Source organism: Melampsora larici-populina (genome assembly GCF_000204055.1).
Source record: "Melampsora larici-populina 98AG31 unplaced genomic scaffold MELLAscaffold_52, whole genome shotgun sequence".
NCBI classification, from domain to species: domain Eukaryota; kingdom Fungi; phylum Basidiomycota; class Pucciniomycetes; order Pucciniales; family Melampsoraceae; genus Melampsora; species Melampsora laricis-populina.
In genome coordinates, this window is record NW_006768816.1 from 650,582 (window position 1) to 663,306 (window position 12,725).

The window sequence follows — 12,725 nt, forward strand, 5'->3', positions numbered from 1 at the left end:
AACCAAAAATAGAGTTATTTGATTCAGAACTGCAACAAGTTATCGATGTTTGAAGATTTCAAAATCTTGTCTACAAAATCAAGGGTCAAATTTCAGGTATTATTACAGGTAGGTTTTTGATGATTTTCAGCCTCTATAGTTAGTACATTAACCAATATCTGCGTGTAAAATACAAAAAAATACTCATCATGACGCCCCAACATCTTGGTACAAGGTGCATACTTGCTCGGAATTATTAGCTCTCTTCCTGGTGCCTCAGGACTTTTCTATGTCAGTAGTTTTCTTTACCACCCGGTAAAGATTACATTTGGTGTAGTGTTTGTTTACCAAACAGTCAACCAAAAAGGTCAACAAAAGATCAAAATGATCATTGTTGACCATCTGATCACCGTTCGACTGTTTGGTAAAGATGAGTAAAACATGTTTTTGAATGAATCAAAGAAAACAGAACCAGAACATGGCCACAATGCCAACCAGCTCAAACGACAAAAGATTTTAAACATGATTGAAAGGGGATGTTGAAGTTCCTAATTCACTGTTACACATTTGTACCAGATCATTTTGATCATCCTGCTTTACCTCGAGTAAACCAAACCAGACAACAGTCCTACACAAAATCCTCAAGACCTCATCTCCAATGACTTCAAAGACGCTGATCAGTTATATGCGGGGGACAGGGGATCCTGGAAAGGGTATATATTCAGATGATCTGGAGTCAAGTTTATAACTGATATATTCAGATGATCTGAAGTCAGATTTATTGATAACAGAAAATTGCTCTTCAGACTTCTTCTTTCTCCTCCTTTAATTTACAACTGACATTGTATCAGAGCACTTTCTTTTCCTAGCTTTATCCCATAGTGCTAGACAACATTGTGATGCACTTGGTTAACCCCAGTCTGATCGACTGCATTACACATTTCTGCAGCTGCTGTAGAGGAGTCACAGGTGATCTATATAGTTTAAGAATAAAAATATGTGTGGGTTTCTATTGCAGTAATGTCCGTGAATTGAAGGCCATATACATTCTATACATGGGGAGAAATGACAGTGAGAATTGCAAGACAAAAATTCAAGGGGGTAAGTACTAATGGGTAGTCTGCCAATAAAGAAAACAAGGAGGTAGAAATTGTGGAAGGCTTGATGAAAGCAAAAGTTAGAGGGAATATCAGAACATTTCAATGTTGTATCTCCAACAATGTTGAAATTAAAAAGCTGTTCAAACGATTATTGCTTGAGCTTTTTGTGGAAGGACAGCGACTAGGGCTTGTGAAATAAGTTGATAATTGAATTGAAACAAGTTGATAATAATATGAGTGAGATGAGTTGATTGATTGAATTGAATCAATCGATCATGAGTTGAACATTGAATCGATAATGAGTTGATGAGTGAATATATCATAAGTTGAGCATTGAATCGATCATAAGTTGATTGAATTGAACCAAAAAGAAATGACGAGGGAATCGAATAAAAAGGAACAGTGGATGGCGGAAAGGGGTGTTGAGTGGGTGAAGTTGGAGTTGATTGAAGTTTGAGTGGGTGAGGTCTGGTGAGGTTGATTGATCGAGTTGAGGGGCAAAAGTACTTTTGGTCTCAAAGACAGCCTCAAGGCTGCTTTTGAAATTGGAAGAACTTTTGACCAAAAGTGCTTTTTGGTTTTGGTGTAGCTTTTGACCAAAAGCCACTTTTGGGTTTCAGCCGAACGGGCCCCTATAACTTTGTCAAAGCTGCCTCAAAACGCTTGATTTTAAGTGCATTAGAAAGCTGAACTCTTCCTCTCAAACTTTCATAAGATCAAGAACTATGTAGCTAGTATGACAAGCATTCTATGGGTCTGTATGTACAACTGTATAAAAAGAATGATATCTTTTTAGCAGACCAGCATGCTGTGTGGTCCTATTACAAACTATTTGGAGGACAATTCCAGCTTACCAATGCAACCAGAATTGAGCGTTTTGGACCGGAATTGAAAAATTTATGAGTATTTTCAGAAATCAAAAGTTTCTCTAAACACTAATGAGCCAAATTTCAGTGCTTGTTACTGGTTGTAATTGGATGATTGTGAAGGTTTATTGTTAGTACACTTATCAATATGGACTGTAAAAATACCGAAAAATATGCAGAGTGAAGTTCTCAACGCAGGGAACAAGATGCATATTTTTATTCATTTTTTGCTCTCCTCCTGGCCTCTCAATATTTTTGTGTATCAATAATTTAATTTTCTGCCCAGAAAATATTATCTTTCTTGTAGTGCAGGTAGGCGCTCTGTCACCAGTGCCTACAAAGTGTAGACGCTGGTTTTTGGTGTCTATTCTCCTAGCTCACTTTTATGTGAACATGCTATTATTTCAATATGTGTGATATGTTATCACTGATGATTATCCAGTGAGGTCAACCCTTGTGTGCCAACTTAACTAAGTCCCTCTGTGGCCCAGACACTTTTTCCTTGCAAGCTCGGGTGTCTGGAGAGGGACTTATGACTTATCGGGCTTCCCTGGTGAGCCAGCAGGGGGTTCAAAATTCAAGTTTGGCTTGGAGGTTTTTTCAAACCGCAAAAGCTCCCACTTCCTCTCAATCAACCCCCTTGCCCATTTGAACTGGAGCTACCTGTGCCCTGTGAGCCTACTAGCGTCTGTTAGGCTAGTAGAGTCAATAGAAAGGTTGTAGAAAGTCTGATAACTTCTACTAAAGTTGTGTAGATCAAGATCTACAAGTGTGAACGGGTATAGACGTGGGCGTAAGAGCTTTACTTGCAATAAACAAGTAAAGACTGCAGTTAGTTGACCTTTAAACAAAGGCTTTAGCCCAGGGATTTTGGGTTAATTATTGTCTTTACAATAATTAAAAAGAAGAGCAACTGACGCGCAGTTCTCAATCCTAATTTGATCCTCTTCTATTCTAAGAAAGGTCAAAGAAGGTGGTGTTAAGGTCTATTATAACACCGGGAACTTTACACTCTGACTAATAGAGATTTCCCCGTAGATTTAGAGTTTCTTATATCAGATGAATCCCAAATCTGATATGAGCAATACTCAAGGACTACTTCCTTACAAGTAATTCCACCAAATGGATATTACCAGAAATACTGATTATGGAGTCTAATCAGAAACAAAGTTGAATGAGCACACAGAATAAGCAACAAGACACAAGGTTTGAGTTTCAAGGTTCGTAGAATCAGGCCTTTAAAGTTTGGTTATTGAAAAGCAAAGTTTAAAGGTTCTAGGAAGATGAATAAAAGCAAAGTTGTGTAGTTGTTGAATAATAATGTGATGATGTTCCCCTTCTCAATTTGGTTGGACTTCCAGGGTTTATATAGTGTGAACCTTGGAAATCTTTGGACTACAAGTGCGCACAAATTGTGGTTCTATGGTTAGGTTAATTACAGTAAGACAGTTACTATTGGATTATAAGTATATTTCACTTGTTACATATGTGTTACGGCTGTGAAATATATGTAGCTTTGGTTTGTATCAAAGTTATGTATGTTCACACCCTTTGATGTAAGTTCTGCACATGTTACATATGCTAAATCATATGTAACTTGACTCTTGAAACTGAGCCTTGAGTTGTGATTGCTATTTTTAAGGTTTTTATTATAATACGTCGCCCATTGGTACTCTGGTTTAGTACTCAGGGCTGACAGCCCATTCTCATCAGATCTGTCTATTCAGATTTGACATGTCTCGCTCTGAGTTTTCTCAAGAAAGACAGAAAGATTTTGAGATTTGTGGTTTGGTGACTGTATTTTGGAAACAAAATTTAAAAAGGACCTAAATCATTTCTCTTGCAATAGGATTAATAATTGAGCAGTGAACTTCGTTCAAAAACTGAGGTTGTTTGTCTAAATGTTCTGAAGATTTTGCTCTCCTCAGAAAATCTATATTGTATCAACTACAGAAGATACCAGGCTGTAGAAGAGCAGGGCCTTTTTGGGTCCCTGCTGGTACACCAAAAGTAGCTGATAAGTCCCAAGTCCCTCTCCAGGGCACCAAGCTTGCAAAGGTAAGAAAGCCCCTGCGAGTTTGGGACTTGTGTTAAGTTAGCCTTGTGTGACTGTACCATACACTCATTAGAGTTTGAACTCTGTCTCACCCATGTGACACTGTTGAAGAGTCAAGACATCATTACAGATATAGACATATTCTTATGAAAGTCAGACTCAATTAAACTTCCTATATCTTTCAAATTCACCTTGCACACTTCTGGCTCTCTAGGTAATCTTGACTGATTGCATGATTCATATCCTGTTGAGGCAGAAATTAAACTTATATTAATTGGTTCTAGACATCAGCCAAATCCTTGATTGGATTCCGTTCCCTCATCCCGTAACCTGTGCCCGTACATCCCGTAACCCATGCCCATACATCCTGTAACCCATGCCGATACATCCTGTAAAGCTATTGTAGTGAGGACTTATATAGAAGTCCTTTACAACCCACTGCATGAATGTGACCTCAACAATCTTTGATGCAGTTTTTAATTTTCATTCCTTAGTTCAATCACCCCTAAAAAGAACTGTGGCTTGTATGTCCTGCTCTGAAAATCCTTTGATGTATTGTCAAAATGCATCAAACATCCATCTTCCTGCCTTCCGTATACTGCTCTCAGATGTACCTAAGCTTGCAAAGGACACTATTACAAGTCCAATCCGTGAAACTCTAACTACACATGTCACACATTAGAGACTATCTTGTACACACGTCATCAGCTAGTTGTAGTCTCTTTTCCTTCATCTGACAATCTATCATTGAGCCTGGATAAGACTATCAGAACCTATCTCCTCCATCACCAAGAACCCCAAGACAGTGCCATAACATATTGTCGGATCTATAACTGGAGATTGAGGAAAAAACAAAGAGCTTCACGAGTGGGAGTCTTTAATCTGAAGAGATTAGGGATCAGATATCAGTCTATGATGGACTGATGTTTGATCGAAAAGAAACCACAATCTGAGGAAAGCAAAAGATTGTAGGAAACTTGATAATGAGTTTGATTTCAATAATAGAACTACTTTAGAGAGAAACAACTACTAACACCTGAAGAGATTAGGGATCAGATATCAGTCTATGATGGACTGATGCACCTGTGTGTACTTAAACCTACCAAGTGTATTGGATGATACACATAAGTGTATCATCCAATGTAGTCCGCTTGTAAGCATGTAGATTTTCCTAGATACATAGTTGCTTCTTGGGTAACCTCAAAATAATTACAAGTCCCCATTCCCCAAGGGGGGGGCCTTGTACCCGTCAAGCACCCAACAAAATGATCACGAGTGTATCACAATATCTCACTACTATACAAAAATCATCACGACTACACCATCAAAACTCACTACTATACAAAAATCATCACAACTACACCATCAAAACTCACTACTATACAAAAATCATCACGAGTACAAAGCTTAATCTCACGACTCAACATCAGGAGTAACAAGCGTGATATTCCATCTTACTACCTAACAGATCATCTCACGCCTATACCTTCCCATTTCACTACCGTACAACCAAACTTACGATCTGGTGAACCTCTCACTACCTGACAACTAATATCACGACCACATCTCCCCAACCCACCACCATACAACGAAACGCAGCAAACGTACAGTCTAACCACACCACAGCACCTTGCTTCAACGAACCCTACTTACCTCTTCTTCATCCCATTCGACTCTGTCAGTCTCTTCACATCCTCTCAACACCCATTCAAACCCTCCTCACATCACCATCTCCAAATACTGCCGGCCTTACTCAGCCATGTTGCGATCAGGAAATACAAGAAATCCACTTCCGCCTGCATCATCAACCAAATCGGATGATTCAGACCACAGCCACACCACCACCCAACGTCGAAAGACAAAAACACGCAGTCCTCGAGTTTCAAAAGGAGTCATCGGTCCCTCTGCACCTTCTGCACCTCAACCTAGACACAACAACAAGCGACCTCGCCTCGCGGACGAAGACGAAGACGAAGATCAGCCTCAATCAACCAGCCCCCACGCACTGACCCCCAACCTGTCGAATTATCGCCAGCTAGGCCTTCAATGGGGACAAGTCTATGCTGACGAAAGGCTTGCAACACTTGGCGTCCCCAAAACCAATCGGCCATCGGCGAGCGGAGTTTTTGAAGCTCAGTCCCTTCAAAACCAATACAACCTGCATAAGACTATGCTTTGCATAGCATTAAAATGTAGCCGCAAGGTGATGGATGAAGTTCTGTAAGTTCCAACAGCAAATACCCCTTCTACAAGCTCCAAATATATGTATTTATGATGCTTTCCTTCCATTGACAGGTTGGAAGGGCCCCTGGCTCGCGAGCCCAATATGTATACTAACTACCAGACATATAGTGTCACAGCCACCAAAACCACCAGTATGCTTTTTATTTATCTGATTTTGCGGTTATCAATTTACACTCACTGACTCATACTTTTCATTCACCATCTAAAGTGCCAGGCAAAGCTGTCTCCGATGGTTTTGGAGAACAAAACACTACGGTTGGTACAACTTGGTCCACATACAACAAAGACAAACAAGCTGTCTTCACCCCAAGGCTCTTTGAACCCTTGTGTATAGCAACCAGCGAGGCCTATTCCCTTACCCAAACTCCAATGGGGATCCCCGCTGCCCCTTTGCTCAAAGAAGAAGCACCTACTGCGGTCACTTCAAGTACACCATCTCAACCCGGTCTCACCCCCCTCAGCAAGGAAGAGCTAGAACAATACGTGCCAATATTCAAGCGCCTGGTCAACCTTCACAAAGTATCACTCGACATACATGAAGGACGTCTCTGGAGGCATTGTGGAAAATCAAAAAACCAATCTTTGGAAAAGCTTCGAATGCATGAAATTAGTAAAGTAGTTCATCAGGTATGTTCGTTTCTTTCTGAGACTTGGCTGGTTACCCGCAGACTCACCTCTCTCGCGTGACAATACAGCTCCACCTCCTGAAAAACCACTTCAACCTGCATTTCCACCTTTTGCTAGGATGTTGGACCCCCGGATTACCTATTAAGCGAGCGCTTTTCCAGGACGAGTACAGCTCTTCTCCAAGGTGGGTCCGGATGCAGCAAAAGACTCATGTCTTGGAATGTTTCACTTTTGAAGTAACGAAGGCTCCAGAACACCTTCGCCAGAAGAAAAATGAACCCAAGCCGCTATCCGCTGCTGCTGCACGTCAATCACAATTACGAGCTGATCTTGCTCTTGAGCTCAACAATCTGATTGGTAAGCACCAACATCTCAGTTTCATTCAAATAATAGCCTAAGTTCCAACCTTTAGCTGATTGCAATCTTAAAAAAGCCCCCCACCTACGAGGAGGCTATACCGGGAGGGGTGATGCACACCCCAAAGTTTCCGACCTGCAAGAAGCTTTCAAGAAGAAAGAATTTCGTGGTTCAGTATTCCTCACATTCAAGCGTGCGGAAGGTAGCCAAGTTACCGACCTGATGCTGGAGAAAGGGCCTAGCTCTTTGACAAACAATGAAGTCGAACTATGGCTCGAGGATATCAGATCAAATAAATACACAATCGTGAAAGTCGACAAAGAAACAAAGAAAAGGAAAGAACCAATCTCAGCCCCCCCTGCGAATAGTCATGTGGAGAACAACTCACCTAAAAACAATGCGCCAAGACCCGACTCAGTTGCGGAACTCAACTTGGCAGATTTGGAAGAAAGTCACAAGTGATAAATAGCTTCATGTAGTTGACCGTTCAGACTTGTAGCTTTTCAACTCTTCAGCTCGAAAAAAGCTTTCACCATGTTTTTTTTCCTTTGGTCTCTTTTGGTTGTATGCCTGCTATGCCTTCGTATTTGTATCTCTCGATAATGTCATCATTTCTCATTATATACAACTTTCTATTGCCCGTACTTCCTAAAGATGAGTCCAAGAGATACTGAACCGTGAACATGAGTTTTTTTTTCTTACTGTACCAATCTCGTATAGACCCTCCTTACCATCCCATAGTTCGTTTGAATCTGAGAATGACCATTCTCAAAAGCCTTGCTACGCACTCACATACAACAAACAGTTCACTTAGTTTATCCGTTAACCAAAAAGCAATGGTATCACATAATGATACATTTTGTCCAAACAGACCCTGATCTAGATCGTCTGTTTTGTCCAAACAAACCCTGATCTAGATTGGCTGATTTTACAATATGCTAATCGGGTCTTTTGCCCCCGATGGCACACCGTCACAAATCAATTTTGAACTTCGGTTTGGGAACTGAACTCAAGTACTATCTTTTGATATTGATGAAAATATCAATAATAAATATTCTTTGCACTGGAACATGAAGAAGTTATGAGAGGAAAAATTCGTTTGTAATTCCAATTGAAAAACAAATCGAGTGAGCAAAGAAGCTTATGATAAATCATAAAAACATTTCAAATGTATTGATTGTGAATGAAATGTTTCAAAGAAAACTGAAATCACTACCATTTTGAGAGATAGTAAATAGATTTGGAAAATAGAGGACTTGAACATCTCAAACACCACGAATTAAATAAACCCCCTATCTGATCATCTTAAGACATATGAATGAGAGATAAAAAAGAGGACATCCTCTATCACCTAGTAAATCTAGTTCTTCCACACCTTACCATTGGATCCTAACAGATCCAGGCAATCCAATACTTTACGGTCACATTTTGAACAATAGTTGTATTGTTTCTTAGTTCCTAACTTTGCCGCGGCCCGTGCCATGCTGGATGTGATTTGAGAAGAACACCCCAAGCGTGTATAGTGTGTCTTTTGACCATCTGGTCCTACGATCTCGTTCTCTAAGGAAGGAAGAGTCTGGTGAAACGTACTCTTCCCACTCCAAGAGATCTGGACGACGTACTTTGCCCCAAAGTTGAAGGCAATTCTGTACTCTGGAAATAGAAAGAACCCGCCTACTAGAATGAATCCTTCAGCCATGGTAACGATTTTACGACTAGCTGAGTCCATCGGGTACCACACACAGTAAACTTTTCCTTTATCGTTATCGGTATGAGGCATATTGAAAAAATTATGGAAAGTAAAGGCAAAGTTGCCGGCGAAGTCGTAAGGGCCTGGTTCTTGATGCTTCGATACCGCAGTCATTGGAGGGGCTTTGAGCGCCTTGAGCTGGCTTCTAGAGGTGAAGAATGCATTATCCGCAAACGCCTCGTAGCGTGATCCGAAGTCCTTGCCAAAGATTGGTAGTTCATTGAGGAATACTTCGTAGAGTGACCGAGACGCCTTTTCACAAGGGATGTAGGGCGAATATAAAATATCACGTTTAAATCCAGCACGCTGTCCCAAACAGAACATCTTCCCATGGATCAGAGCCCCGTTAGTCGTGACTTGCACTTTGCGTTTTTCTTGAAGTGAATGTGTAGCCTTCTTTGATTTAGATTTAGATGGCTTCAACTCGCCCGCTTTCAAGGTTTCGAGATGCCTGAGAGGAGTATCAAGTCCTACGATTGAAGTTTGTCTATGTTCCAAGATACTTTGTAATTTATGATCAAGCAGTTTGGTGGGTAGCCCATTGGTTATCCTAACCTTTGGTCGAGTAGTCGCGTCTGGCTCCTCCACATCCAATGTTGGGTAGGATGTTAGAGGTGAGTCATCCTCCGCATCTGATGGAGGAAGACTTGTCAGAGGTGAGTCTTCACCCCCATTCGAATAAGTCCGGTAAGCTGAGAGGAGGTCATCTAGGGTGGTCGGTACCTGGTGCACAGTTGAAGGTCTTAAGTTAGATGCAGATTTGCATGAGCTTGCCGTCAATCTCGGTTGTTGGGTATGTGAATCATCGGTAGGTTCAACCTCGTGCAAGGAGCTAGGCGTTTCAGGAGGTAACGGTTGGTCATGTGGAGGAACGCATGGGGACTTTGAGATTGATACTCGACTCAGATTGCCTTGATTAGTTGCTGACGTCGAGCTTTTGGGGGTTGGCATGCGCAGGAATAAGTCGGTTGCCATCATTATTGTATCAACATCTCTCTGATGTACATTGCGGATTTCGGGTTTCATTTTCTCCAGGTCATCGTATTGAAATGTACATATAAGTTTTTTTGACGATCTATCTATGAACTGGCCATGGCCGTGGTCATAAATGAAATACAGGTTTTTGACTATATCCATTGTCCTCTCGTAGTCATTGATGGGCAAGACTGGATCATCAAACCTTCGAAACTCTCGTTTGAACGTTTTGTCCTCCTTCTTGCTTTCACACGCCGCAGAGATATCGGTCCGGCGTTCCTGGGTTGCCTTAGTTGCCCGAGTAACATGCCGTCTGAGAGGAATCAAATGGCCATACGCAATATGTCAGTACATTCTTCTTCAATCCATAAGGACGAATCGCATTACAACTTACGGTTTTCTCGCTCGGCGCACTTTGCCAGGTATAGGAAATATAGTAGGCTCCCTGCCCACCTCTAGGTCGTAGAGTGATGGTAATGAAGCCGGAGCTCTTTTCCTATCAACAAAATGATAGCCTGTTAATATTTGTTATAAAACATACACCTGAGAAGAAATTACGTACACATCGTGGTCATGATCCATCAAGCCAACAAACACATCCTCATCTAGTTTGCATTTCACTTCGCTACGAGGCACTATTATCAGGAAAAACTGAGATCTTCAAAGGACAGTGGGATACCTTACCCCTCCTTATTTTGTTCCAGCTTTCGCAGCGTGTCGACTAGCTCAGGTGCTTTCATATCTGCCTTGGTACCCACTTCCCTGTCAGCGTTTAAGAACGGTAAATACCAGTCAAATCAAAAAAACCCCCTTGACACGGAGAATACAAAACCATTGAAATGAATAGGAACAGCTTAGGCTTACCTCATCAACCGTTTTTCCACGTCCAGTAGGTGGAGTTCTTCCAATTCTTTATTGGCTGCTGCTTCCCTATATTGATAACCGGTCAGTTCATCCGTTATGGACTCTGCGAAGGCCATAATCGAATGGTTCTCACTTTGCAATCCGCGCCTTATATTCCTTCGCCATCTGGCCAGACCCAAACTGCTGATATTCCGGGTGAAGCCAATTTCCCCCCAGAGGGAAACCGTCCTTGCCCAGTAACTCCTGAGGTACCTCAGCAAAAGATTTAGGAACTCGGAAAGAAGGCGGAAGCTACAGTGCGTTGCAGTGCAATCGTTAGATTTCACTCAGCAATCACGGCTTACGATTCGTTATGGTTTTATACTTACATCGTCCTCATTATAACCCATCTGCCTTTTGCTATCAATCGGTTTTAGAAGATCCGATAGATATCTTACTCCAGGAATAGCGTTACCTACTGGCTGTATACTGCAAAATGGAAGTGGAGTGAGTTGGATTTTGTCAATATCAAACGTGGAAGGTATAGTGGAAGGTATAGTTGGCTAACACTTCATCTTTGTATTTCTCCCGTTTGCGTTCAGCCCATCCCAGTTCCACGTCAGTCGGCATACTGTAACCCTGTACTTTTACATAACCAGATGAAGTCCCATTCGAAAATCAGTTCTGACTACGGTTAGGTTTTAGAAAGATGAGATGCTCTGATCTGACTGCAGGCCTAAGACCAGGCGAAGTAAGATTTTGAATCAGTTAGAGCCAGGAGGCAAGAGGATAGTGATAGTGAATTTGGTGGGGCATGTATTTCAAGTTGTGCAAAGGCTATCTATGCCATGCACACCACCTCCTTCACATCACTCTCCTCTTGAACCCTGACTTCTTCACCTTGGCTTTGAAAACGAATGGAATGATTACTTACGCTCTTACCTAGTTCGACTTACCCAATGATCGAATTTGGTCGAATTGCCTAGGTACACTTCAACTACGATGATTGTAACAGTATGTCAGTTGAAAACTTGCAATATCGATTGTATATCTGTGGAGGTAAAGGAAATAACTAACAATCACGAGGCAATCAGTGGCTGTTTGGTCCGTTTCGGTTGATGAATTTAATTAAGAAAGGTTGCAGGGCCTTTCGATCACGTTGATCAGCGGTCTATATCATAACAACAAGTTAGTTTCCACCGTTCCGAATGGCTGTGAGTAGTAGGAGAATCTTGCTTACCTGCTATGCCGATTTGAATCAAATGTGATTAAAAAGTCAGATACTAATATGAATATCCGGTGTACCTTTGATGAATGGGATGCGTTCGAGTGACAATAGAGTCTCGCTCGAGAGACAACAGAGTTTCGACTAGAGATTTGATGAAGAATGCCACTTGGGCTTTGACGAACTGAGTGGAAGTCAAATAGCGAAAACTGACTGTGTCTTTTGGTCACATGGGGGAGAAACAGTGACATGCCATGTGTTATATGTGAGTTTGTTTGCATGTCACTGTAAATCGCGTGTTCATACATGTGAACACGCCAATAATTTAGTTGACACTTGCACCTGAAACCTCCACCTGTCACAAAACGGGAACATAACTTGTACCTTGCAATGCAGTTTTCAGGTTGAAGCAGTGGTGCTACGTGAAAAGTTCCATAATGAAAGTTGTTCAGCATGGAGAAATACACATAAAATCAGGAGGATGACATGAAATTGGGTCATCTTCAAAGACTTCAAATCATATTTGTGCAACTTTGGGGTGAAAGACTTGACTTTTGCAGCTTGAATGGCAGTTTTCAGTTTGAAGAAGTGGTGCTACGTGAAAAGGTCCATAATGAAAGTTGTTCGGCATGGAGAAATACACATAAAGTCAGGAGGATGACATGAAATTGGGTCATCTTCAAAGACATCAAGTCATATTTGT

The 12,725-nt window shown here is 41.4% G+C and overlaps 2 protein-coding genes across 2 annotated transcripts; one reads left to right on the forward strand and one right to left on the reverse strand.

Moving 5' to 3' along the window:
- Positions 1 to 5,760: 5,760 nt before the first annotated feature.
- MELLADRAFT_92813 (uncharacterized protein) lies at positions 5,761 to 7,691 on the forward strand (the record flags this gene model as incomplete). The annotated part of the gene is made up of 5 exons (XM_007415599.1): positions 5,761 to 6,221; positions 6,297 to 6,376; positions 6,454 to 6,872; positions 6,941 to 7,229; positions 7,306 to 7,691. 5 exons carry the CDS (start codon positions 5,761 to 5,763, stop codon positions 7,689 to 7,691), a joined length of 1,635 nt encoding a protein of 544 aa, XP_007415661.1.
- Positions 7,692 to 8,589: 898 nt separating this feature from the next.
- Positions 8,590 to 11,427, reverse strand: MELLADRAFT_92814 (uncharacterized protein; the record flags this gene model as incomplete). Its single annotated transcript, XM_007415603.1, has 8 exons — positions 8,590 to 10,267; positions 10,349 to 10,450; positions 10,517 to 10,579; positions 10,639 to 10,716; positions 10,819 to 10,884; positions 10,952 to 11,109; positions 11,187 to 11,286; positions 11,366 to 11,427. 8 exons carry the CDS (start codon positions 11,425 to 11,427, stop codon positions 8,590 to 8,592), a joined length of 2,307 nt encoding a protein of 768 aa, XP_007415665.1.
- Positions 11,428 to 12,725: the final 1,298 nt, after the last annotated feature.